Source organism: Erinaceus europaeus, chromosome 5, assembly GCF_950295315.1.
Source record: "Erinaceus europaeus chromosome 5, mEriEur2.1, whole genome shotgun sequence".
Taxonomy (NCBI): Eukaryota; Metazoa; Chordata; class Mammalia; order Eulipotyphla; family Erinaceidae; genus Erinaceus; species Erinaceus europaeus.
Window position 1 is genome coordinate 16,519,316 of NC_080166.1, and position 24,663 is coordinate 16,543,978.

At 45.9% G+C, this 24,663-nt stretch overlaps 1 protein-coding gene across 1 annotated transcript in view; it reads left to right on the top strand.

Moving 5' to 3' along the window:
- Nucleotides 1–24,663, top strand: part of DNAH5 (dynein axonemal heavy chain 5) — a 243,975-nt gene that overhangs the window by 50,064 nt on the left and 169,248 nt on the right. The window contains exons 22-28 of the mRNA XM_060191928.1: nucleotides 4,273–4,406; nucleotides 8,833–9,034; nucleotides 14,539–14,774; nucleotides 16,831–17,049; nucleotides 20,744–20,806; nucleotides 21,922–22,160; nucleotides 22,485–22,725. Coding sequence (XP_060047911.1) covers nucleotides 4,273–4,406; nucleotides 8,833–9,034; nucleotides 14,539–14,774; nucleotides 16,831–17,049; nucleotides 20,744–20,806; nucleotides 21,922–22,160; nucleotides 22,485–22,725 — 1,334 coding nt within the window. The remainder of the gene's footprint in view (nucleotides 1–4,272; nucleotides 4,407–8,832; nucleotides 9,035–14,538; nucleotides 14,775–16,830; nucleotides 17,050–20,743; nucleotides 20,807–21,921; nucleotides 22,161–22,484; nucleotides 22,726–24,663) is intronic.

Genomic DNA, 24,663 nt, shown 5'->3' on the forward strand with positions numbered 1-24,663 from the left:
GTAAAATGATATCTCATTATTATTATTGTTAGTGATTTAATATTGATTTACGACATTGTAAGATAATAGGGATACAAGGCCCTTTGGAATTAAACTATGCCTACTAAAATATGGAACTAAAATATGCCTACTAGCTATCTACGGAATGGAGGATCCCCCCCCCCCCCAACACTTCATCTGCACTATTCCAGCCCTTAGGTCCATGATTGGTCAACAATTTGTTTGGCTTTGTATGTTCACTCTATTGTCAGCCACCAGGTTCCAGATGCTAGCATGATGCCAACTAGACTTCCCTGTACAGATGACCCCACCAATGTGTCCTGGAGCCCCACTTCCCCAGAGCCCTTCCCCACTAGGGAAAGAGAGAGGCAGATTGGGAGTATGGATTGACCTGTCAACGCCCATGTTCAGCAGGGAAGCAATTACAGAAGCCAGACTTTCCACCTTCTGCACCCCACAATGACCTTGGGTCCATACTCCTAGAGGGATAAAGAATAGGAAAGCTATCAGGGGAGGGGATGGGATATGGAGTTCTGGTGGTGGGAATTGTGTGGAGTTGTACCCCTCTTATCCTATGGTTATGTCAGTGTTTCCTTTTTATAAATACAAAATTAAAAAAAAAGATAACAGGGATATAATTCCATACGGTTCCCATCACCAGAGTTTCCTGTCCCCTCCCTTCCATTGGAAGTCTCCCTGTTGTTTATCCCTTTGGGAGTTTAGGCCAAAATTCTTTATGGGGTGGAGAAGGTGGGAGGTCTGGCTTCTGTAATTGCTTTTCTGCTGGGCATGGATGTTGGCAGATGGATCCATATGCCCAGCCTGTTTCTCTTTCCCTTGTGAGATAGGGCTCTGGGGAGGTGAGGTCCTGGGACACGATGGTGAGGTCATCAGCCCAGGGAGGTCAGGATGGCATCATAGTAGCGTCTGCAACCTGGTGGCTGGAAGGCAGTAAGATATAAAGCAGGACAAACTGTTTAATAAGAGCCAAAAGTTAGGAATATGCCGGGATAGCCTGAGGGTACTTCTTCCCGAGCTAGTGCTCTCTGGGTTGGAGAGAACTCAACTGGAGCCGATCTAGGCTGCTGCGTGGGAGAGAGATCAGGAACTCGTGCCGCACTAACTTCACAGGAGATACACTCTGGAACTCCCGGAGCTGGAAAGCAATTTCCAAGTGTCTTGAATCAGAAAGAGCAGCTGTTTTTATACTCTCCAAGTAGGGTGGAAACAGGATGTGATATAGAGAGGGTGGAGTGAAAAGTGATTGGTGGAAGATTAGGGTGTGACAAGGAGAGGATCAGGGTGTGACAAGGAGAGGGGGTGGAGCAGGTGAGAATTCTACTACTAAACCACCAATGCCCTGGAGGGAGTGTGGTGCTTTATGTAAATGTAAAAGTGATTTATGTAAATAGACCAAAGCTTTGAATGGGATTAAATCTATCCCTATATAGGCATATGGTTAAGCAGAAGCCAGGGGGAGCTGGCATACTATCCAACAGGAATAGAGCAGATGAAATTGGGGACCTTACAGTGGGAAGAAGCTAAGAAGTCAATTTTAGGTTTGTTCCATAGGGCTGTGACTTTGCTAACTTTTACCTGAGTGTGATAGTTAACATGGAAGTGGACTAGAAATATTGTCTGGGGAGATGGTGTCAGAGTTGAGAATAAGAGTAGAAAGCTGGATCAGGGCAGAGCATAGCTCCCAAACATTAGGCAGGTATATAGATATAATTACCTGTTTATCCTGTTTATCTGACCCAGAGCCCATGTCTGTTCTCATTCAGCACAGGAGCCTGTGTGACCACTGAGTCCCTGTCGGTCTGAGCTCACTGTCCATGGTTCCAGCTGGGAACATTCTAGGCTGTGCTCATTTCAGGACCCGTCCTCCTTGAGTGGCAGAGTAGGCTGACCCAGCCTCCCTTCAGAGAGTGGGGCAGTCCCTCCCATTGCTGCTTTACTGTGAGGGCAATGGACCAAAATTCTTTTTGGGGTACAGAAGGTGGGAGTTGTGGCTTCTGTAATGGCTTCTCCAGCCATTACATGGACATGGACGTAGGCAGGTTGATCCACACCCCGGGCCTGTTTTTGTCTTTCTCTAGTGGGGTTGGGCTCTGGAGAAGTGAGGTTCCAGGAAGCAGTGGTGAAGTCATCTGCCCAGGGAAGTCAAGATGGCATCTTAGTAGCAACTACAGTTTGGTGGCTGAAGGGTGGTAAGCTATAAAGCAGGACAAATGCTTAAGAAACAGGAACCATAAAATATGTCAGAGCAGATGAAAGGAGGGACTCTAGGATGGAAGGAAGCTAGGAAGTCTATTTTAGAAGGTTCCTAGGAGCCTATGTCTTAGTAGTTTTTGTTTGAGCTTGATAACTAACGTGGGGTGGGCTAGAAATATTGTTTGGGAAGGTGGTGCTTGCACTGAAAGTAGAACTAGGAGGCAGGATTAGGGCAGAGAGTTGCTTGCAAACTTGAAGAAAGTCTATGAATGGAATGAAATGTCTACCACAGTGATCTACCCCAGGGCTTATAGTTCCTCATACTTAGCACTGGAGTCTGCACAACCTCCACAGTGGTGTCTGTCTTATTGTCGCCTTACTCTGAAGTGTTACAGAGCAAAAATCAAATCTCCATCCACTGCAAGGAAGCAAAAGATGTTTATTTACGAATTGCAATCCGGGCCAAGTGGTGACTGATGTTAGTCTACCAAGCTCGACCCTGAACAAGGCTCAAACCACACAAGTTATAGGATTCTAGAGTACATCTTGGGTGGGGAATATGCAAAACTAGAATTCTATCACACACTCAATAGCATTTTACAGAAAACGCAGGATCCAGTCATTTCAGACATTGCAATACCCTAAGCAGCCTATAAGAATTGTCTAATTTCAAGCCTTTATGCAAAATAGGGTCACCACACTTTCTCGTTGTCAGCTAAGACCACTGGGCTATCAGCTCCCTCGACCTTGAGCAAGTAGTTGGGTTTCAAGGACTTGGTTAGGCTAGCTATTCTCTTTACGACAAATAACAGGTGGCTTACATCTTGGTGTGTGGGTTTTGTCTAGCCCCCTTTTCTTACAGGAATTTTCCACTGCAGGCAGAAAAGCAACTATACTTACAACTCATGCTTAAAATTTTACTTAAAGCAATTCTAAAGTTACTGCTTCTAACATGAAGCTCTCTGATAATCAGTGACTGAGCATTTTTCCCTTCACATTTCTGTTGGCTCTTTGAATCTTTTTTTGTTTAATATTATTTAATTTAATTTAATTAATTTATTTTTTGCCTCTAGGGTTATTGTTGGGGCTCGGTGGGTACACCACAAACCCACTGCTCTTGGAGGCTATTTTTTTCCTTTTTATTGCCCTTGTTGTTTCATCGTTGTTGTGGTTATTATTGTTGTTGTTGGATAGGACAGAGAGAAATGGAGAGAGGAAGGGAAGACAGAGATGGGGAGAGAAAGACAGATACCTGCAGACCTGCTTCACCATCTATGAAGCGATTCCCCTGCAGGTGGGGAACTGCTTGAACCGGGATCCTTAAGCTGCTCCTTATGCTTTGCACCATTTTCGCTTAACCCATTGTGCTACCACCCGACTCCCTCTTCTTTTTTTTTTAAAGAGCACTTGCAACATCACTTTGTGATAAATTAAAGCAATCTTTTAAAATATTTTTGTCTACAGATTTATTTATTCATCTATAAAATTTATTTACTATCAATTTATTAATTTATAGAGAGAGAAAGAAAGAAATTGAGGGGGGAGGGGATAGAAAGGTAGTGAGAAAGAGAGACACCTGCAGCACAGCTCCACCCTCATGAAGCTTCCCCGGCAAGTGGGAATCACAGGCTTGAACTTGGATCCCAGCACATTGTAACATGCACCCTTGCCTGACACTGTCAAACATATCTTGAAAGTAGAGCTATAATTGCCATATATTTCCAGCACATCACAAAATTTGATAGTATTGATACTGTGAAGTGACTACAGTGAGTTTTATTATCTGCCACCATAGTGAGTAACAGACTCACTGTGAGTTTGTTACTGAAATTCAGTATTTTATCCTGAATATCAATGAACTATCCCTGAGTCATTGCAATCCAAAGTTATTTTCCATAATTCTGAAAAATTAATACTTTTCACCACCTGTTTTCAGTTTATTTCTACAGAGAAAACTCTCAGAGGTTCTTCTTGTACCCTTGCAAAAATCCCTCCTATTATTTAAATCTTGTCCTTGTGCAACTAATATAAGTTTACTTTTTCTTTCCTTGTCTTCAGAGACTTTTGAGATAGCATCTGTAAATTTGCCCATTCCTGTGCAACCGAAGAACTATTATAAGAATGTTTCTGACAACAAAGAGATTGTCAAATTAGTTTCTGTGCTTAGCACCATCATTAATTCCACCAAAAAGGTAAGTGGAGAGGACTCGAGGTCACTCCTCTGTGCTTTATAACATGTGCCTGTGTGAAGCTGAATTTAGGATTGGCTGACGTGTAATCTACCTCTGGCTCACTGTGTCTTCATTGAGAGGCTTATGGAAACTTTCCTGTGCTCAGCAAATGTTTATTTAATCAGAGAGTTTTCATTCTAGATTCTAAGGTGAAAAACATAAGAAAGTAAAAACAGTTATTCCTGTGTTTTGTCTGTATCTATTTCTGCTATATATTTATCATCCCTCTATTATGTATTTATTTATCATCTATCTATCTATCCCTTTGCATTATTTATTTTTTCCCCTGAGGAAATGCAGTTTTACAAGATAATTATCTCAGGGTTATATCACATTTTCCTGAAACACATGATAGCACCCCTCACTTGCCACTGAAGTACTATCTCCTTCCAAATATCCTCAACCTCTTATTTTTGTACAAATAAATCTAATTATTAAAAAAAAATGGCCACATCCCAAGCCCCAAGCCCATTGATATTACACTTTATCTTCAAAGTCACCAATAGTAATGCATTTGAAATAGAAATAAATTATATAGCTGGTTTTTTTCTATTAGAGGACTCAGACAAATTTCATCAAGTACTTGAAGTACTTTACCAGATACATGAAAAAATGATGTATGTATACACAGGAAAAGCAGAGAACATGGGGAGTAAGGAAGATCGTAGTACTGTCAGTGCGAGCTTGACTCACAGGGCTGTAAATTTGAGTGAGGTTTTCCTGCAACCTGATCTCTCTACTTCCCTTTTCTTTTCAGACAGATCTGTTCTTGTGGTCAGACTGATGTCAGTTTCCACTTGAACAAAAACCTATATTCATATTGCTGACTAAGACTTCTTGACTCTTTAAGACTCTCTCCCAATAGTGAGTGAATAGCTAGTAAATGCGTCTTTTCTATTATTCAGTTTTGATAGAATGAGTTTCATTTATTTGAAAGCATTTAAAAAAAAAACCTTCCATTGCTGTAACCATGTGAAGAAATATTAAGTTTAATTTTAATGCAATCCTGAGGGAGCTGGCAAGCTTTTGTATTTTCAGTTTTCCCTTTCTTAATGCATTGAAGGTCTTGTATTTAATTTTGCCCCCAGGACAGGTTCACTTAATTTAATTTAACAAATATTTACCTAGTGCTTACTTTATCAAGCTTGGCAATAAATGATAAAAGTAATTCCTGTGTTCTATGGGGATAGTAAATATTCATGTATATTTTCAGTATTTTAGTTAGCACATGGAAGACAATAAAATCAGTTAATAAAGCCCAGAAGTTTCTTTGATGATATGTAATCATGATGGTGAAAAAACCCCACGGGTTATAGGACACAGCTGTTGAAATTTCCATACTTTTCATAACAAGGCTTTTTGTGCGTCTTCTTTGTTATATTTGCTTTTATAAGAAGAAAGCATGCAGATAAGACTTGAAATCATAGAGTTGGGATGTCCAACGACGGGGAAGATATGCATGTTTAGTCCACTGCAGCTATAATACCCTCCTCCTCCTCCTCCTCCTTTTTCTTCCTCTTCCTGTTCCTCTTTTTCTCCTGCTCCTTTTTTTTTTATCAATTTTTAAAAAATATTTATTTGTTTATTCCCTTTTGTTGCCCTTTGTTGTTTTATTGTTGTAGTTATTACTGTTGTAGTTATTGATGTCGTCATTGTTGGATAGGACAGAGAGAAATGGAGAGAGGAGGGGAAGACAGAGAGGGGGAGAGAAAGATAGACACCTGCAGACCTGCTTCACCGCCTGTGAAGCGATTCCCCTTCAGGTGGGGAGCCAGGGGCTCGAACCGGGATCTTTACACTGGTCCTTGAGCTTTATGCCACCTGCGCTTGACCTGCGCTACTGCCTGACTCCCGCTCCTTCTTTTTAAATTTTATTGTGGGGCTAATGGTTTACAATCTTTAATATGTAGACACAAACTCTTATCTCCCCTTGATTGGTGTCTAGGGGACACACCAGGATGACCAATGTCCCTTCAGACTGCCCTTCCCCTCCTTCCCAGAGTCCTTTGCTTTGGTGCAACACACCACACCTACTCCATGTTTCACCTTATGTTTTCCCTTGATTTTCTTGCTCCTTGTGGCCATTTTTTCCTTTTTTTTTAATTGGATAGGACAGAGAGAAATCGAGAGAGGAGGGAAAGACAGAGGGGGAGAGAAAGATAGACACCTGCAGACCTGCTTCACCGCTTGTGAAGCGACTCCCCTGCAGGTGGGGAGCTGGGGGCTCGAACTGAGATCCTTACGCCAGTCCCTGAGCTTCTCACATAGTGCGCTTAACCCAGTGCACCACACTGCCCAGCCCCCTGTTCTTTTTTATTAAGTTCCCCTACATGTATATGCTTCCTCCCCAGTCACAGAAAGTCCCTGCCCCTTTCCTTCTCCCACAGCTGGCTGGCTGAGGATGAGAGCCACAGCTCTCTTTAGCACAGTCGGGGGCTCAGCATCAGCTGATAACGCTCCCTGCTTGAGGTGCTGAGCTGGATCCAGGAATCAGAGTAACCTTGGCTCTGAACACTGAGCCCCAGCAGAACAGTCTGACATTTGTCTCTCATGCAAGTTTCTTTTTTAAGCTCTAGGTCACCTCCACCCTCACAAATTCCAATTTAATAAAGACTAATGCAACAAGAACAGTAAATGAAAAATCTAGAACTTAATCTAGCTAGGGTGCATTCTCAGTATTATAAACACTTGGCTGTTGAAAGAGCCCAGAATTGATCCCTTAACTCTTTTGGGGTTGAGAGTCACCTGTCAGCCATCATACATTGGTGAAGACATCTTTGTGCTGCTGTTGTGTCAACACCAAGGATCTTGGGGGGAGGCTTTTAATTCTGCATTTTAATGGGTGAGAAGTCTCAGCCCCCCTTAAACCTGAGATCCCTGAATTGCTTTAGCTGCAGGTAGAGTCTTGGAGATTGGGTTGGTGCGAGTTGGCGCGCATCACTAAAAGCAGTGGCGCTACTGAGGATGCTGTTGATAATGCTCTATTTATTGATTTTTCCCCCCAAATCAGTGTATTTTTACACCATTCCAGTTACAATTTTTCTCATGCAGCTGGAGCAATGAAATTATTATTATTTAAAAATTTTTATTTATAAAAAGGAAACACTGACAAAAACCATAGGATAAGAGGGATACAGCTCCACACAGTTCCCACCACCAGAACTCCATATCCCATCCCCTCCCCTGATAGCTTCCCTAGTCTTTATCTCTCTGGGAGTATGGACTCAGGGTCATTGTGGGATGCAGAAGGTGGAAGGTCTGGCTTCTGTAATTGCTTCCCCGCTGAGCATGGGCATTGACAGGTCAATCCACACTTCCAGCCTGCCTCTTTCCCTAGTGGGGCAGGGCTCTGGGGAAGTGGGGCTCCAGGACACATTGGTGGGGTTGTCTGCCAAGGGAAGTTCAGTTGGCATCATGGTAATATCTGGAACCTGGTGGCTGAAAAAAGAGTTAACATACAAAGCCAAACAAATTGTTGACTAATAATGAACCTAAAGGCTAGCATAGTGCAGATGAAGATTTGGGGTCTCTGTTTTGGAGATAGCTTGTAGGTCTGTTTGGAACAATGAAATTATAAGTCAGGAGAGCAAGCTGGTTCCTAAAATAGAAATAGTAGATATGAAGGCACCGGGGCTGGCAAGATATTGATTACCTGCTAGGGTCTTTCTTTGCCATGTGTTTGAACCTGTGCTTATGAAGCAACCCCCTGCAGGTGGGGAGCCGGGGGCTCGAACTGGGATCTTTACACTGGTACTTGTGCTTTGCACCACCTGCACAAAACTCGCTGCACTGCCGCTCGACTTTTTTTTTTTTTTTTTTTTAATATATACTTTATTGCACAGGTTTACAGGACAGTTGTTGACACAGTGGTCTAACCCTCATCTTCGCCATGATAGGTGTCCGGCTGTCTGGCTTGTGGAGGACACTCGGTCTCCCAACCTAGGGTCCCTCACCCTTGACAAACCAGGACTCCACCACCCTTCTGTCTCCTCAACTGGGCGATTTCTAACTGGAGTTACGCTGACGTGTCTACACTGCTTCGCTGGGTGCCTCCTGGGCTCCATGGTTTCTGACATCAGGTCCAGCTTCATAAAGAAGCTTTGCCCACAAGAGTCTTTACAGATTATCTCTCTTTTTGTAGTTTCTAGAAACTCTGCCCTTCTTTTTTTTGGCTGAGTATAGCAGTTTCATTGTTGACTACCCCTAAGTCATAGTTGACATGGTCATACTAGACCCCGTTCTGCGGCATTTGCATCGAGTCACATCATTAACGAATCCCTTTAATAAGACCCTGGGAGCCACCAGCAGACCAAGCCCTGCTTCCCCGTGACACCATGTTGCAGTGTTCCCTCACGACACACACTGAACTTTCTTTTTCTTCTTCTAGGAAGTCCTTGCTTCCATGGATTGCTTCAAACGCTACAACCACATCTGGCAAAAGGAGAAAGAAGAAACCATCATGACATTCATTATGAAAAACCCTTCACTCGCTGAATTTGAATCCCAGATTCTCTATTTCCAAAACCTAGAGCAGGAAATTAATGCTCAGCCAGAATGCATCTGCGTGGGCTCCGTGGCTCTCTACACCGGTCTGTCCCTCCCCTCCCTCCTCCTCCCCTCCCCTCCCTCTCCCTTCCCTCTCCTGATCCTCCCCTCCCCCTCCCCTCTCCTGATCCTCCCCTCCCCTTTCTTTAGTTCTTAAGAACTCAGCTATCCTGTGTGTCTCTCTCCTAGCTTAGTGTTCCAGAGACTTCTTATTGTCTTAAAGATTTACTTTCCCCTACAAGCCTCAAGCTTTCAGACCAGTTTTTCAGATTTGTTTTTAATGTCCTTCTGCCTAATTATTTATTTGAGATTATTCTGAACACTTTGCTGCTAAATCCTGAAAACATATGCTAGTTCAGAGACGCGGGAATTGACCCGTGTGGTGTGCGATTAAAACCCGTGGTGGGAAAGGATCTAAGCTGGGGGCTGAGCGTGTCTTGCAGATGTCTTGCAGATGTCTGTCCGGTGGTGAGCAGAAATTGCGTTCAAGAGCCAACAGCTGCACCGTAAACCCCCCCCCCCCCCATAAAGGAGAGGGAAAAATTCCACTCTTTCTTTAAAAATAACAATTAGCAGCCTGACAGATGGCATAGTGGATAGAGCTTTGGACTTGGGAGTATGATGTCCTGAGTTCAATTCCTGGTACTACCAGGAGTGATGCTCTGGTTCTCCACCTCTCTCTCTCTCTCTCTCTCTCCCTCCCTCCCTCCCCCTCTCCTCTCCTCTCCTCTCCTCTCCTCTCCTCTCTCTCTCCCCCCCCTCTCCTATCTCTCTCCTCTCTCTCTCTCTCTCCTCTCCTCTCCTCTCTCTCTCCCCCTCTCTCCTCTCTCTCTCTCTCCCTCCTCTCCTCTCCTCTCTCTCTCTCCCTCTCTCCTCTCCTCTCCTCTCCTCTCCTCTCCTCTCCTCTCCTCTCTCTCCCCCCCCTCTCTCCTCTCTCTCTCCTCTCCTCTCTCCCCCCTCTCTCTCCTCTCCTCTCCTCTCCTCTCTCTCTCCTCTCCTCTCTCCCCCCCTCTCTCTCTCTCCTCTCCTCTCTCCCCCCTCTCTCGCTCCCTCTCCTCTCCTCTCCTCTCCTCTCTCTCTCCTCTCCTCTCCCCCCCTCTCTCTCCTCTCCTCTCTCTCTCTCCCCTCTCTCTCCCTCTCCTCTCCTCTCCTCTCCTCTCCTCTCCTCTCTCTCTCCTCTCCTCTCTCCCCTCTCTCTCTCTCCTCTCCTCTCTCTCTCTCTCTCCTCTCTCTCTCCCTCTCCTCTCCTCTCCTCTCCTTTCTCTCTCCTCTCTCCCCTCTCTCTCTCCCTCTCCTCTCCTCTCCTCTCTCTCTCTCTCCCTCCCTCCTCTCCTCTCCTCTCTCTATCTCTCCCCTCTCTCTCCCCCCTCTCTCTCTCCTCTCCTCTCTTCTCCTCTCTCCCCCTTCTCTCCTCTCTCCTCTCTCTCTCTCTCACACACACATACACAGAGTATCTTAAAAAATAATATCTTTAAAAAATAATAACAACGGACTGGGACATAACCCATGTAGTTGAGCACATCTCACCAAGTGCAAGATCCTAGGCTTCACCTCCAGCAGCATCTGGGACACCCCAGATGGGGGCACTGAGTGAGTGCCATGGATGGTGGAGTGGTTCTGTTTGGCTGTCTCTCCTCTCTCTCTCTCTCTAACAAACAAACAAAAAGAAATAAAGAAGAAACAGAAAGAAAGAAAGAAAACCAGGCTTGGGAAGCTGCTCAGTGGCACTGTAAATGTGTAGGGCCAGCACCTAAAAAAAAAAAAAAGTCCCTGCCAATGGCTGCTACAATACTGGTGACAACAATCTGAAATGCATTCTTTTTAGTTTTTTTTAAAAAATTTATTCCCTTTTGTTGCCCTTGTTGTTTTATTGTTGTTATTATTATTGATGTCGTCGTTGTAGGATAGGACAGAGGTTCATGGAGAGAGGAGGGGAAGACAGAGAGGGGGAGAGAAAGGTAGACACCTGTAGACCTGCTTCACCACCTGTGAAGTGACACCCCTGCAGGTGGGGAGCCGGGGGCTCGATCTGGGATCCTTACGCAGGTCCTTGCGCTTTGCGCCACCTGTGCTTAACCCGCTGCACTATAGCCCAACTCCCCTAAAATGCAATTTATAATGAGTGAATATGTAATGATTAGGGAAATATATTTTGAAAAGATTTTGCTTATTATCCAGAGGGGGGAAGCAGAAGGAGAGGGGAGAGAGAAGTAGAAAGATAGGAAAGAGAGAGAGAGAGAGAGAGAGAGTCAGAGAGAGAGAGTCAGAGCTTCCCTCTGGCATATTTGGTGCCAGGGATTGAACTCAGAACCTCATTCATGGGAGTCCTGTTCTGTTGCAGCCTCCCAGGCCACAGAGAAAACTCGAGTTTTTCTGGTGCTGGAGCAGTGCAGAGTGCTTACTCGGGTCTGGTGCTGGAGCACTGCAGTGTGCTTACTCGGGTCTGGTGCTGGAGCACTGCAGAGTGCTTACTTGGGTCTGGCGCTGGAGCAGTGCAGAGTGCTTACTCGGGTCTGGTGTTGGAGCACTGCAGAGTGCTTACTCGGGTCTGGTGCTAGAGCAGGGCAGAATGCTTACTCAGGTCTGGTGTTGGAGCAGTGCAGAGTGCTTACTCAGGGTCTGGTGCTGGAGCAGTGCAGAGTGCTTACTCGCGTCTGGTGTTGGAGCACTGCAGAGTGCTTACTCGGGGTCTGGTGCTAGAGCACTGCAGAGTGCTTACTCGGGTCTGGTGCTGGAGCACTACAGAGTGCTTACTCGGGGTCTGGTGCTGGAGCACTGCAGTGTGCTTACTCGGGGTCTGGTGCTGGAGCACTGCAGAGTGCTTACTTGGGTCTGGTGCTGGAGCAGTGCAGAGTGCTTACTCGGGGTCTGGCGCTGGAGCAGTGCAGAGTGCTTACTCGGGTCTGGTGTTGGAGCACTGCAGAGTGCTTACTCGGGTCTGGTGCTAGAGCAGTGCAGAATGCTTACTCAGGTCTGGTGTTGGAGCAGTGCAGAGTGCTTACTCGGGTCTGGTGCTGGAGCAGTGCAGAGTGCTTACTCGCGTCTGGTGTTGGAGCACTGCAGAGTGCTTACTCGGGTCTGGTGCTAGAGCACTGCAGAGTGCTTACTCGGGTCTGGTGCTGGAGCAGTGCAGAGTGCTTACTTGGGTCTGGTGCTGGAGCAGTGCAGAGTGCTTACTCGGGTCTTGTGCTGGAGCAGTGCAGAGTGCTTACTCGGGTCTGGTGCTGGAGCAGTACAGAGTGCGTACTCGGATCTGGTGCTGGAGCACTGCAGAGTGCTTACTCGGGTCTGGTGCTGGTGCAGTGCAGAGTGCTTACTTGGGGTCTGGTGTTGGAGCACTGCAGAGTGCTTACTCGGGTCTGGCGCTGGAGCAGTGCAGAGTGCTTACTCGGGGTCTGGTGTTGGAGTACAGCAGAGTGCTTACTCGGGTCTGGTGCTGAAGCACTGCAGAGTGCTTACTCGGGTCTGTTGTTGGAGCACTGCAGAGTGCTTACTCAGGTCTGGTGTTGGAGCACTGCAGAGTGCTTAATCGTGTCTGGTTCTGGAGCAGTGCAGAGTGCTTACTCGGGTCTGGTGCTGGAGCACTGCAGAGTGCTTACTCGGGTCTGGTGTTGGAGCACTCCAGAGTGCTTACTCGGGTCTGGTGCTGCAGCACTGCAGAGTGCTTACTCAGGTTTGGTGTTGGAGCACTCCAGAGTGCTTACTCGGGTCTGGTGCTGCAGCACTGCAGAGTGCTTACTCGGGTCTGGTGCTGGAGCATTGCAGAGTGCTTACTCGGGTCTGGTGCTGGAGCACTACAGAGTGCTTACTCGGGTCTGGTGCTGGAGCAGTGCAGAGTGCTTACTCGGGTCTGGTGCTGGAGCATTGCAGAGTGCTTACTCGGGTCTGGTGCTGGAGCAATGCAGAGTGCTTACTCGGGGTCTGGTGCTGGAGCACTGCAGAGTGCTTACTCGGGTCTGGTGTTGGAGCACTGCAGAGTGCTTACTCAGGTCTGGTGCTGGAGCACTGCAGAATGCTTACACGGGTCTGGTGTTGGAGCAGTGCAGAGTGCTTACTCGGGTCTGGTGCTGGAGCACTGCAGAGTGCTTACTCTGGTCTGGTGCTGGAGCAGTGCAGATTGCTTACTCGGGTCTGGTGTTGGAGCTGTGCATAGTGCTTACTTGGGGTCTGGTGTTGGAGTACTGCAGAGTGCTTACTTGGGTCTGGTGCTGGAGCACTGCAGAGTGCTTACTCGGGGTCTGACACTGGAGCAGTGCAGAATGCTTACTCGGGTCTGGTGTTGGAGCACTGCAGAGTGCTTACTAGGGGTCTGGCACTCGAGCAGCGCAGAATGCTTACTCGGGTCTGGTGCTGGAGCAGTGCAGAGTGCTTACTTGGGTCTGGTGCTGGAGCACTGCACAGTGCTTACTCGGGACTGGTGTTGGAGCACTGCAGAGTGCTTACTCGGGTCTGGTGTTGGAGCAGTGCAGAGTGCTTACTCGGGGTCTGGTGCTAGAGCACTGCAGAGTGCTTACTCGGGGTCTGGTGCTGGACCAGTGCAGAGTGCTTACTCGGGTCTGGTGCTGGAGCACTGCAGAGTGCTTACTCGGGGTCTGGTGTTGGAGCAGTGCAGAGTGCTTACTCGGGTCTGGTGCTAGAGCAGGGCAGAATGCTTACTCAGGTCTGGTGCTGGAGCACTGCAGAGTGCTTACTCGGGATCTGGTGCTGGAGCACTGAAGAGTGCTTACTCGGGGTCTGGCGCTGTAGCAGTGCAGAGTGCTTACTCGGGTCTGGTGTTGGAGCATTGCAGAGTGTTTACTTGGGGTCTGGTGTTGGAGCACTGCAGAGTGCTTACTCGGGGTCTGGTGCTGGAGCACTGCAGAGTGCTTACTTGGGGTCTGGTGTTGGAGTACTGCAGAGTGCTTACTCGGGGTCTGGCGCTGGAGCAGTGCAGAGTGCTACTCAGGTCTGGTGCTGGAGCAGTGCAGAGTGCTTACTCGGGTCTGGTGCTGGAGCAGTGCAGAGTGCTTACTCGGGGTCTGGTTCTGGAGCAGTGCAGAGTGCTTACTCGGGTCTGGTGCTGGAGCACTGCAGAGTGCTTAATCGTGTCTGGTGCTGGAGCACTGCAGAGTGCTTTCTCGGGTCTGGTGCTGGAGCAGTGTAGAGTGCTTACTCGGGTCTGGTGTTGGAGCTCTGCAGAGTGCTTACTCGGGGTCTGGTGTTGGAACACTGCAGAGTGCTTACTCGGGGTCTGGTGTTGGAGCTGTGCCCAGTGCTTGCTCGGGTCTGGTGTTGGAGCACTGCAGAGTGCTTACTCGGGGTCTGGCGCTGGAGCAGTGCAGAGTGCTTACTCGGGTCTTGTGCTGGAGCAGTGCAGAGTGCTTACTCGGAGTCTGGTGCTGGAGCATTGCAGAGTGCTTACTCGGGTCTGGTGTTGGAGCACAGCAGAGTGCTTACTCGGGGTCTGGCGCTGGAGCAGTGCAGAGTGCTCACTCAGTTGAGCAGCAGCCCGTGTCTTCCAGGCTTGGCTCAAAGTTTCATACTGACTGTGCATGTCTGGGTTTGACAGCTGATTTGAAGTTTGCCCTGAGCATGGAGACCAAGGGCTGGATGGCTCTCATCGGCCGGCACTGCAACAGGAAACACAAGAGCCAGATGGAGAGCATCTTCACGCGCGTGGAGGAGTTCAGTAAGAAGCTGAACCGCCCCATCAAAGACCTGGATGACATCCGGATCGCCATGGCAGCCCTGAAGGAAATCAGAGAGCAGCAGATCTCCATTGACTTTCAAGTGGGCCCTATTGAGGTAACGGTGCCCATCTGCTCATGATGGAAATAGCTCCACTGATTGGGTGATTTCATTTTGTTTCTATATATATATTTTTAAATTAAAAGAAAGGTTATAATCAGCAATACTTCCTGGACCCTCACCTCCCCGGAGCCCTACCCCACTAGGGAAAGATAGAAACAGGCTGAGGGTTTGATCCACCTGCCAGTGTCCATGTCTGGCGGAGTAGCAGTTACAGAAGAGAGCAGACAGCAGAGCCAATTAAGAGCCACTCCAAGTTCTCTTGCTGCTGTCCATAGTGGTCCCATGTAGTGGCATGGGATACTGAGCTTCAACTTTTCTTTTTCTTTAATGTTTTTATTAGTGATTCCTAATAATAATTCAAAAAAAGTTTTGATTAATTATTTATTATAATTTTTATTTATAAAAAGGAAACACTGACACAACCATAGGATAAGAGGGGTACAACTCCACACAGTTCCTACCACCAGAACTCTGTATCCCCTCCCCTCTCCTGGTAGCTTTCCTATTCTTTATCCCTCTGGGAGTATGGACCCAGGGTCATTATAGGATACAGAAGGTGGAAGGTCTGGCTTCTGTAATTGCTTCCTAACTGAACACGGATCTTGACAGGTTGATCCATACTCCCAGTCTGCCTCTCTCTTTCCCAGGGCTTTGGGGGAGCTGAGCTCCAGGACACATTGTTGGGGTCGTGTGCCCAGGGAAGTCCAGTTGGCATCATGGTAGCATCTGGAACCTGGTGGCTGAAAAAAAGTTAATATATTGCTGTGCAGTTGTTTCCTGGTGCCCGAACAGGGACTGACAACATATAAAGCCAAACAAATTGTTGACTTATCATGAACCTAAAGGCTGGAATAGTGCTGATGAAGATTTCGGGGGTCTCTGTTTTGTAGATAGCTAGCAGACCTATTTTAGTTAGATTCCAAAGGGCATGTGGCTATACTAGTTTTTTCCTGAGCCTGAAATCTGATATGCAGGTGGACCCAAGTTATTGTGTGGGGAGATGATGTCATGGCTGGAAAAAGTACCAGAAAGCTGGGTCAGGGAAGATAGGTTAATTTTTTACTGAGGTGTAGTTAGCATATTGGTTTCAGGTGTATGGCGTAGTGATATGTGTATTCACATCAATAAACCTAGGTAACATTCAAAAAAATTTATTTTATTTTTTTATTAGTGATTCAGTAAATCACAATAGAATAGGGGTATAATTCCACACCACTGCGAGTACCATTCTCTCCAGTGGAAACTGCAGAAGTTCTGCCACCTAAGGTCATAGATAGGGGCTGATTCTATAACTACTTATTTATATCTATGTCTCTCTTTTTCTCTTTCTTGGTTTTTTCCCTCATTTTTCAACAGTCCTACCTTCCCCTTCCTTCTAAGTCACTCCTATACCTATTACTAGTTCTGGATAAGAGCAACAGTGCAGGGTCTCAATCTCTAAAATGCAATTAAAATGATGTACTTTTAGAAAAGATTTTATTTATTTATTTATTTATTTGTGTGTGTAAGGGGGAAGAGAGAGAGAAAGGAAGAAAAAGAGTGAGAGAACTGTAGCATGACTCCAGCATATGCAATGCTGAGGAATGAACTTGGAAGCTCACCCGTGCTGAGCCACCTTCCTGCTTGATAATATGACAGTTTTTTTTTTCTTTTCTTTTGAACAAGTATATTCACAGAAATCTCAGGGCAGCTAAGGCTACTTCTCACTTTAAAGATGAAGAAAGGGTGACCGGGCAGGGGAGGGGGGCACAGCACACCACGTATTGAAGCCAAGCACGCGGTTCTGGGACTGATCCCCAGCATGGCATGTGGCATAGGGATGCCCTGGTTCTCTCTGTCCTCCTCATCTTTGCCCTGAGCAGATGTCGCAGAAAAGGGAGCCTGGAGGTTCAGTTGCTCCTTGAGGCTTTTTCAGTGCCGGAACTACGGCTCTGGGTAGTTTCCCAGCTGTGCAGATCCTTACTGTTCCGGTGCCTTAATAAATGATCGTGTGTAGATGCCTGCGCCTGACTGACAGAAACAAAAATCTTTTGTGTGTGGGTGTGTGTAGGAATCCTACGCCCTGCTGAACAGATACGGACTTCTGATAGCAAAGGAAGAAATGGACAAGGTCGACACGCTGCACTATGCTTGGGAGAAGCTTCTGTCACGTGCCAGCGAAGTTCAGAATGAATTAGTCTCCCTGCAACCTGCTTTCCGGAAAGAGCTTATTAGCACCGTGGAGGTCTTCCTCCAAGACTGTCACCACTTCTATGCAGACTATGATCTGGTACGACTCTGACTTTTCTCTGGTTATCCTTTTTGTGGTGGAGTGAACAGAGCAAGCACTCTTTGGTTGTCCTTTAAAGATGATGTGTCAAGTTCAATAACATTTTCCGGGAGTGGGAGGCTGATGTTCCTGAGAGCAAACACACTCCTTTTCACCGTCATGTCTCCTTAGAGTTCATGCAGGATGATTTCAACAGGAAATGGGGGAATTGAAAGGGGATTTAAAAGTACTGTTTCTGTTACAGCATTTGTCTCTTGCTGATGTTGTTTGATAGCTTTCTAAATTCTTGTAGACAAACCTTGTTCATGTGTAGTTATAAGGGTTGTTCTTGCCACAGTATTTTTCTCTTTTACCAATACTGGCACTGAGCATGTGGAGAGCACTCTCTGGTGCTGAAAACATTTTTTTTTTTTTTTTGCCTCCAGGGTTATTGCTGGGGCTCAGTGCCTGCACCATGAATCCATGGCTCCTGGAGGCCATTTTTTCCCCCTTTTGTTGTCCTTGTTGTTGTAGCCTTGTCATGGTTATTGTTGTTGTTGATGTCGTTCATTGTTGGATAGGGCAGAGAGAAATAGAGAGAGGAGGGGAAGACCGAGAGGAGGAGAGAAAGATAGACACCTGCAGAACTGCCTCACTGCCTGTGAAGCCACTCCCCTGCAGGTGGGGATCCTGGGGCTTGAACCGGGCTTTTTATGCTGGTCCTTGTGCTTTGTGCCACGTGCACTTAACTGCTGTGCTACCACCCGACCCCCCCAAAAACACTTTTTTTCTATCTTTCTCTCTCCTTTAAAAAAATTATTAGTAGTTTAATATTGATTTACCAAATTATATGTCAGTGGGGGTATAATTCTACACTGTTCCCACCACCAGAGTTCTGAATCTTCAGTCACTGCAGTCCACTGCAGTTCTCCTATGGTTGTGGACGTGGTCCAACTAGTCCAATTTTCATCTCTACCACTGTCTATATTTATATATAATTGTCCCCTTTTCCTTCCTGATCAGATATTTCCTTCCTGTCTAAGCCATTCATGACAACACTACTACTTCCCTATGTCCCTCTTCTTTTCCTCCTTTCTCTCCGGGTGGGTGCTGACAGAGCTGGAGTTCAGAGTCCTCTTACCCTCTTCCTCCTACCACTTCTCCCCCACCGGGAATGTGGATCAAGATTGTTTTTAGGGAGCAGAAGGTAGGAGTTCTGGTTTTTGTAATTGCTTCTCCGCTGGACATGGGCATTGGCAGGTCAATCCATACCCTCAGACACATGTTTCTAAAATAAAGGGAATTCCTATTTTATTTTATTGCCACCTGCTTTTTAAATTTTTTGTTGTCAGCCCCTATAGGAAGGGGAGAGAGAGGGAGGGAGAGAGACAGCTGCAGATCTGCTTCACCACCCAGGAAATTGTCCCCCCCAACCCCCTGGCAGGTGGAGTTCTTGAACCTGGGTTCTTGTGCATAGTAACATGCCATCCGCTGCCCAGCCCCCAGAGCTTCCTATTTTAAATGTACATAGGTGGGTTTTGTTTGGGAATATGTTGCCTAGCAAGACCTGTTTTTTAGGAAATCCTTCTTAATTGGGACTGTTGGCTCACAGCAGTTGTAGACACAGAGGTGCAGTTTCTCATCTTCCCAGGAATATTCTCTGTGGAACACCCTTACCTGTCAGGAAATTGTGCAGATGTGGTTGAGCTCAGCAGGGCTCACAAAGCACCCTGAATTCCTGATACTATGGTCTATCTACATAATCATTGTCTTGCCTGAAACATCCCCACCCATTCCATTCCTTTGATCTATCTTCTTTCTACCCTCAAGACCCTCCCTGCTTGCAGGGTATTAATTAATCCTACCAGTTAAAACCTTCGCAACAGTTGGTAAGGAAGTTCCTACCTTTCTAGCTCCATTTTGCCTTTCTCCGCCCCTTTTCCTAGCCATTTCTGTTTCTGACTTGCCACTTCTGGGTCAGACCTTTAAAGCTTTGGCTCTCTGATCAATAAAGATATTGTATTGCCTCACACCATGTGTTTGATTCCTGAGTCATCTCCCTCACGTGGCTGAGAGAGTAGCAGCCCAGGCTGGCCGGTCGAGTTCTCTCCAACCCAGAGAGCACGCGCCTGGGAAGAAGCACCCCCACGCTAGCCCGGCACTCACCCACAACTGAGGTCTCTTTACAATGTCACACAACAACACCCCAAAGTTCTCTTCACCCCTTCTCTTCCCCTCCTTCTCCAGAGTTCTCTGCTTTGTCACTCTACACCACACCCAGTCCAAGTTTGACTTTGTTCTCCCTCTCTGTTCCTGTTTCTTAAATTTTATCTATAAGTTAAATCATTTGGTATCAATTGTTCTTTTCCCTTCTCCTCCTCCTCCTCCTCCTTCTTCTTCTTTTTTTTTTTGATTACAGGGCTATTGCTGGGGCTTGGTGCTTGCACCACCAATCCACTGCTCCTGGAGGCCATTTTCCCCATTTTGTTGCCCCTGTTACCCTTGTTGTTGTCATTATTATTGTAGTCATTGCTGTTGTTGTTGGATAGGACAGAGAGATATCAGGACAGAAGGTGAAGACAGAGAAGGGGGGAGAGAAAGACAAACACCTGCAGACCTGCTTCACCACCTGTGAAGTGACCTCCCTGCAGGTGGGGAGCCAGGGGCTCGAACCAGCATCCTTACTTACAGCAGTCCTTGCACTTTGTGCCATGTGCGCTTAACCTGCTGTGCTACCTCCCGACTGCCCATTTTTGTTCTTTTTTTTTGGCTAATCTTACTTAACATCATGTCTTCAAGTTCCAACCAAGATGAGACAAAGGAGATGATGGCTGACTGTATCGTCTTTAGCAGTCAAGTAGTATTCCACTGTGTCTATGTACCACATTCCTTTTCTAGACACGCATCTTTTTTTCTTCTTTTCAGTAAGACCAATTTCTAGACCATTAGAATGTATGGCGAGGGGGAGCTATCTAGAGCATGTGATGAAATCTTTGCCTACTAACTAGTTGCATGCAGTACCCTAAAGTCATATAAGGCTAGAAGATGGGATCTGGTCATCAGTCTTGTCATTGAAGAAATGCAGAAATCTGAGGTGTGTAGGTGTAAGAAAGCAGGGTTGGGATGCTGAGACTAGAGACCACTTTGCAATCTCGGCTACAGTGGTGAAGTCTGGGAGATGCTGAGTGCACCTGTTGCCACTTGAGCCATTTTTAGCTCAGAAACAGACATTGTGGGGCTGAGAGGTAGCTTAGCCTATTAGAGCATCAACTTGCATGCCGGAAGGCCCAGAGACCACAGGTTCAATCCCTGACACTACTCCATTCAAGAGCTGAGCAGCCCTCTGGTCTGCTCTCTTCCATCCTCTCATCATAAATCCATCTTTAGAAAGAGACATGACGTGCACTCCACACAGAAGAGGTGCTGGCCCTTCCGTGGTTGTGTCATCTAAGAAAGGGAGAATACTTTTGAATATATTTAACTCTCAAGATTTCTTGACATGTTCATGAAGCCATTAATTTGTGATTTTTAGACCTGCAAATATTCCCCCAATGAATCAGTTTCCAAAGCCCTTGTTTATAAAAGAAAAAGGAGTTAGGTTTCCTTATGTGTGTGTGACAGGCATGAAGAGCTAACTTTGACACCCAGAAACTTTGAGTCATGAACTTTGTGTTCAAGCTGTTCATCCTATTTCTGTGTGACTTTTTGGTTTCAGAATGGTCCCATGGCTAGTGGCTTGAAACCCCAGGAAGCCAGCGATAGGCTGATCATGTTTCAGGTAAGCTCTTTACTTCTGATGGTTTCTTTATTTCCATTTCTAGATTTGTGATGAGTAGTAGGTTACCAGATTGTAAGATGACAGGGTGTAGTTTCACACCACACCTGCCACCAAAAGTTCTGGGTCCCCACCCTCCCACCTCCCAAAAATAACCACCAGAGTTCTCACAAATCTTAGAAACAATTTGCTTGCTTTTTTTTTTCTTTCTTTCTTCAAGTTAATGTGATTTCTAGATTCATACATACGAATGAAAACATCTGGTAGTTGTTGCGACTTCTAACTAACCAAAGCCAAACGAAAACCAAAACAAAACAGAAACAACCCAAACCCTAATGTGGTTCCAAGATACTTTTTCCTTAATATAGAAAAGACTGCTGGGGGCCGAGTGGTGGTGCACCTGGTTGAACTCACATGTTACAGTGCACAAGGACCCAGGTTCGAGCCCCCGGCCCTCACCAGCAAGAGGAAAGCTTTGCAAGTGGTGAAGCAGGGCTGAAGGTATACCTCTGTCTCTGTCTCTCTCTCTCTACCACTCCCTTCCCTCTTGATTTCTGGTTGTCTCTATCCCATAAATAAATGAAGATCGTAGAAAAAGAAAAAAGAAAAAAACGTCTGTGGAATACGGTGTGCACTTATATATAAAGTGGGACTTTGGGGAGACCAGATGGTGGTGAAACTGGTTGAGTGCATGTTACCAAGTGCAAGGACCTTGGTTCGAGTCCCTGATCCTCACCTGCAGGGGGAAACTTCGCAAGTGGTGAAGCAGGTCTGCAAGTGTCTTTTTTTTTTTTTTCTTTCTACCTCTCTATATCTCTTCTCAATTTCTTTTTGTCTGATCAATGAAAAAAATAAAAATAGTAAAAAAAATGGCCACTTGGAGCAGTGCTAGCACTGCACTCCAGTAATAACCCTGGTGGCAAATTAAGTAAGTGAATAAAATACTACTTTGTATAGTGGTAAAGCTGGTCTCTACGTTGTTCCTCGTACTCAGTTATCGTTCTCCTCAGCTTACAAGTCTACTTATTTGTCCACTCCTTTCTTTTTTTTTTTTTTAACTTTCTATGTTTATTCAAGTCAAAACCATTCTGATGAGTGTTTGCTTGTGTCTTGATTAGAATCAGTTTGATAATATCTATCGGAAATACATCACCTGCACTGGAGGGGAGGAGCTTTTCGGTCTGCCAGTTACGCAGTATCCTCAACTTCTGGAAATCAAGAAGCAACTCAACCTGCTACAGAAACTGTACACTTTGTACAACAGTGTGATAGAGACCGTGACTAGTTATCATGATATACTTTGGTCAGAGCTGAATATTGAAAAGATCAACAGTGAACTTTTGGAGTTCCAGAACAGGTGAGTCATGAAATGTTTAGCCTGCCCAGAGCTACTGAACTTCTTGTTTGTATACTTTCTCCCCTCTCTCTCTCCATATCTATCTATCTATATCTATATCTATATCTATGTAAATGTATATATATCCCTTCCCTTTTGATTTCTTTCTGTCTCTACCCAAACAAATAAAATATTAAGAAAAATCGAAATTTAAAACATATCATAGATAGTGTCTGAATCATGCGATTACAGAATGTGCCATGATGGGGATCCTCTGACACTGACACTGGAGGTCTCTAGGCTCCTGCTCTTGTGGTCCTTTATGCCAACCCCGTTCTTCTGCAGCTGTCGGAAGCTGCCCCGTGCCTTGAAAGACTGGCAGGCATTCTTGGATCTGAAGAAGACCATCGATGACTTCAGTGAGTGCTGCCCACTGCTGGAACACATGGCCAGCCCGGCCATGATGGAGAGGCACTGGGAGAGGATCTCGGCTCTTACCGGGCACAGTCTGGATGTGGGGAATGAAGCCTTCAAGCTGAGGCACATCATGGAGGCACCCCTTCTGAAATACAAAGAGGAAATAGAGGTACCATGGAGGGAGCTAGTGTGCAAGATGGGAAGTTGCTTAAAAGTTGTTTTTATTAGTGATTTAATATTGATTTACAAAATTACAAGACAACAGGGGTATAATCCTGGACTGTTCCCACCACGAGTTCTGTGTTCCATTCCCTCCACTGGAAACTACAGGAGTTCTCCCAAGGTCACAGATATGGGTTGACTATGATTTCTGTAACTATCTGGCTATGTATGTATCTATGCATTGATCTATATTTTTGTCCATTCCCCCTCCCCCCCATGGTCCTGCCTTCTCTTCCTTTCTAAGTCACACCTACATCTGTTATTACTTCTGAGTGTCCTTCATTTTTTTCCCCCTTTTCTCTCTGGAGTTGGAATTCAGAGCCTCTGGTTATTTTCTCCTAACATTTCTCCCCACCTGGGGGTATGGACCAAAATTCTTTATGGGGTGTAGAAGGTGGGAATTCTGGCTTCTGTAATTGCTTCTCCACTGGACATGGGAATTGGTAGGTTGATACACACCCCCAGCCTGTTTCTGTGTTTTTCTAGTGAGGGAGATGTTTTTGAATGTTGGGTTAGTAAACTTGCTAGGAATTACTAAAACTGTGTGATTACATGCAGATATTTTTCCCTCATAACAACTGTTTATGTGACAGGTGTTTGTGCTAAGAGCTGGGGACATGAAGATGCATAAAATAATTTATTAGAGTATTTAAATAATTAATATATTTACATATTTATAGGTTGGGGTGAATACCACTAAAGCAAAAAATATTATTATTTAAAAAATTTTATTTATAAACAGGAAACACTGACAAAACCATAGGATAAGAGGGGTACAACTCCACACAGTTCCCACCATCAGACCTCTGTATCCCAACCCCTCCCTTGATAGTTTTGCTATTCTTTAAAACAATTTTTTTTATTATCTTTATTTATTTATTGGGTAGAGATAGTCAGAAATGGAGAAGGGAGAGAGGGATAGAGAGACACCTGCTGTCCTGCTTCACCACTCGTGAAGCTTTCTCCCTGCAGATAGGGACCGGGGGCTTGAACCAGGGTCCTTGGGCACTGGAACATGTGTGTTCAACCAGGTACACCACCACCCAGCCTCAGCTTTCCTATTCTTTATCCCTCTGGGAGTATGGACCCAGCATCATTATGGGTGCAGAAAGTGGAAGGTCTGGCTTCTGTAATTGCTTCCCCGCTGAACATGGGCATTGACAGGTCAATCCATACTCCCAGCCTGCCTCTCTTTTTCCTTAGTGGGGCAGGGCTCTGGGGAAGCAGGGCTCCAGGACACATTGGTGGGGTCATCTGTCCAGCGAAGTCTGGTTGGCATCATGGTAGCATCTGGAACCTAGTGGCTGAAAGAAGAATTAACATACAAAGCCAAACAAATTGTTGATTAATAATGAACCTAAAGGCTGGAATAGCGCAGGTGAAGATTTGGAGTCTCCATTTTGAAGATAGCTAGTAGGCCTGTTTTAGTTATATTCCAAAGGGCCCATGACTATACTAAGTTTTTTCCTGAGCCTGACTTCTGAAATGCAGGTGGACCCAGGTTGTCTGGGAGATTATGTCATTTGCAGAAGCCTGTAATAAAGTGTCTTGACCTTTCTGCAAATGGTGAAAAGTCTTACAGGTAGGGACAATTTAATGCATGAACATGAAAGAAATTCATGTTGCAATAGTTGTAAGAAGTACAGTTGTCTGAGGTGTGGAGTGGGGTGAAGGTCTAGAAAGCTACCAGGCAGATGGAGCAACATGCCTGAAGGGTCTGAGGTGAGTGTGTGCTCTCTGAGGATGGTCTGAGTGTTGAGTTTGGGTGTGGGCAAGAAAGGAGGCAGCTGAGGCCAAGCAAGGGAGGTGGGGCTGGAGCTTGTTATTAACTTCACTCTTTGAAGGAACAAGTTGTCATCTAGTGGATGTGTTTTTAATTTCTAAC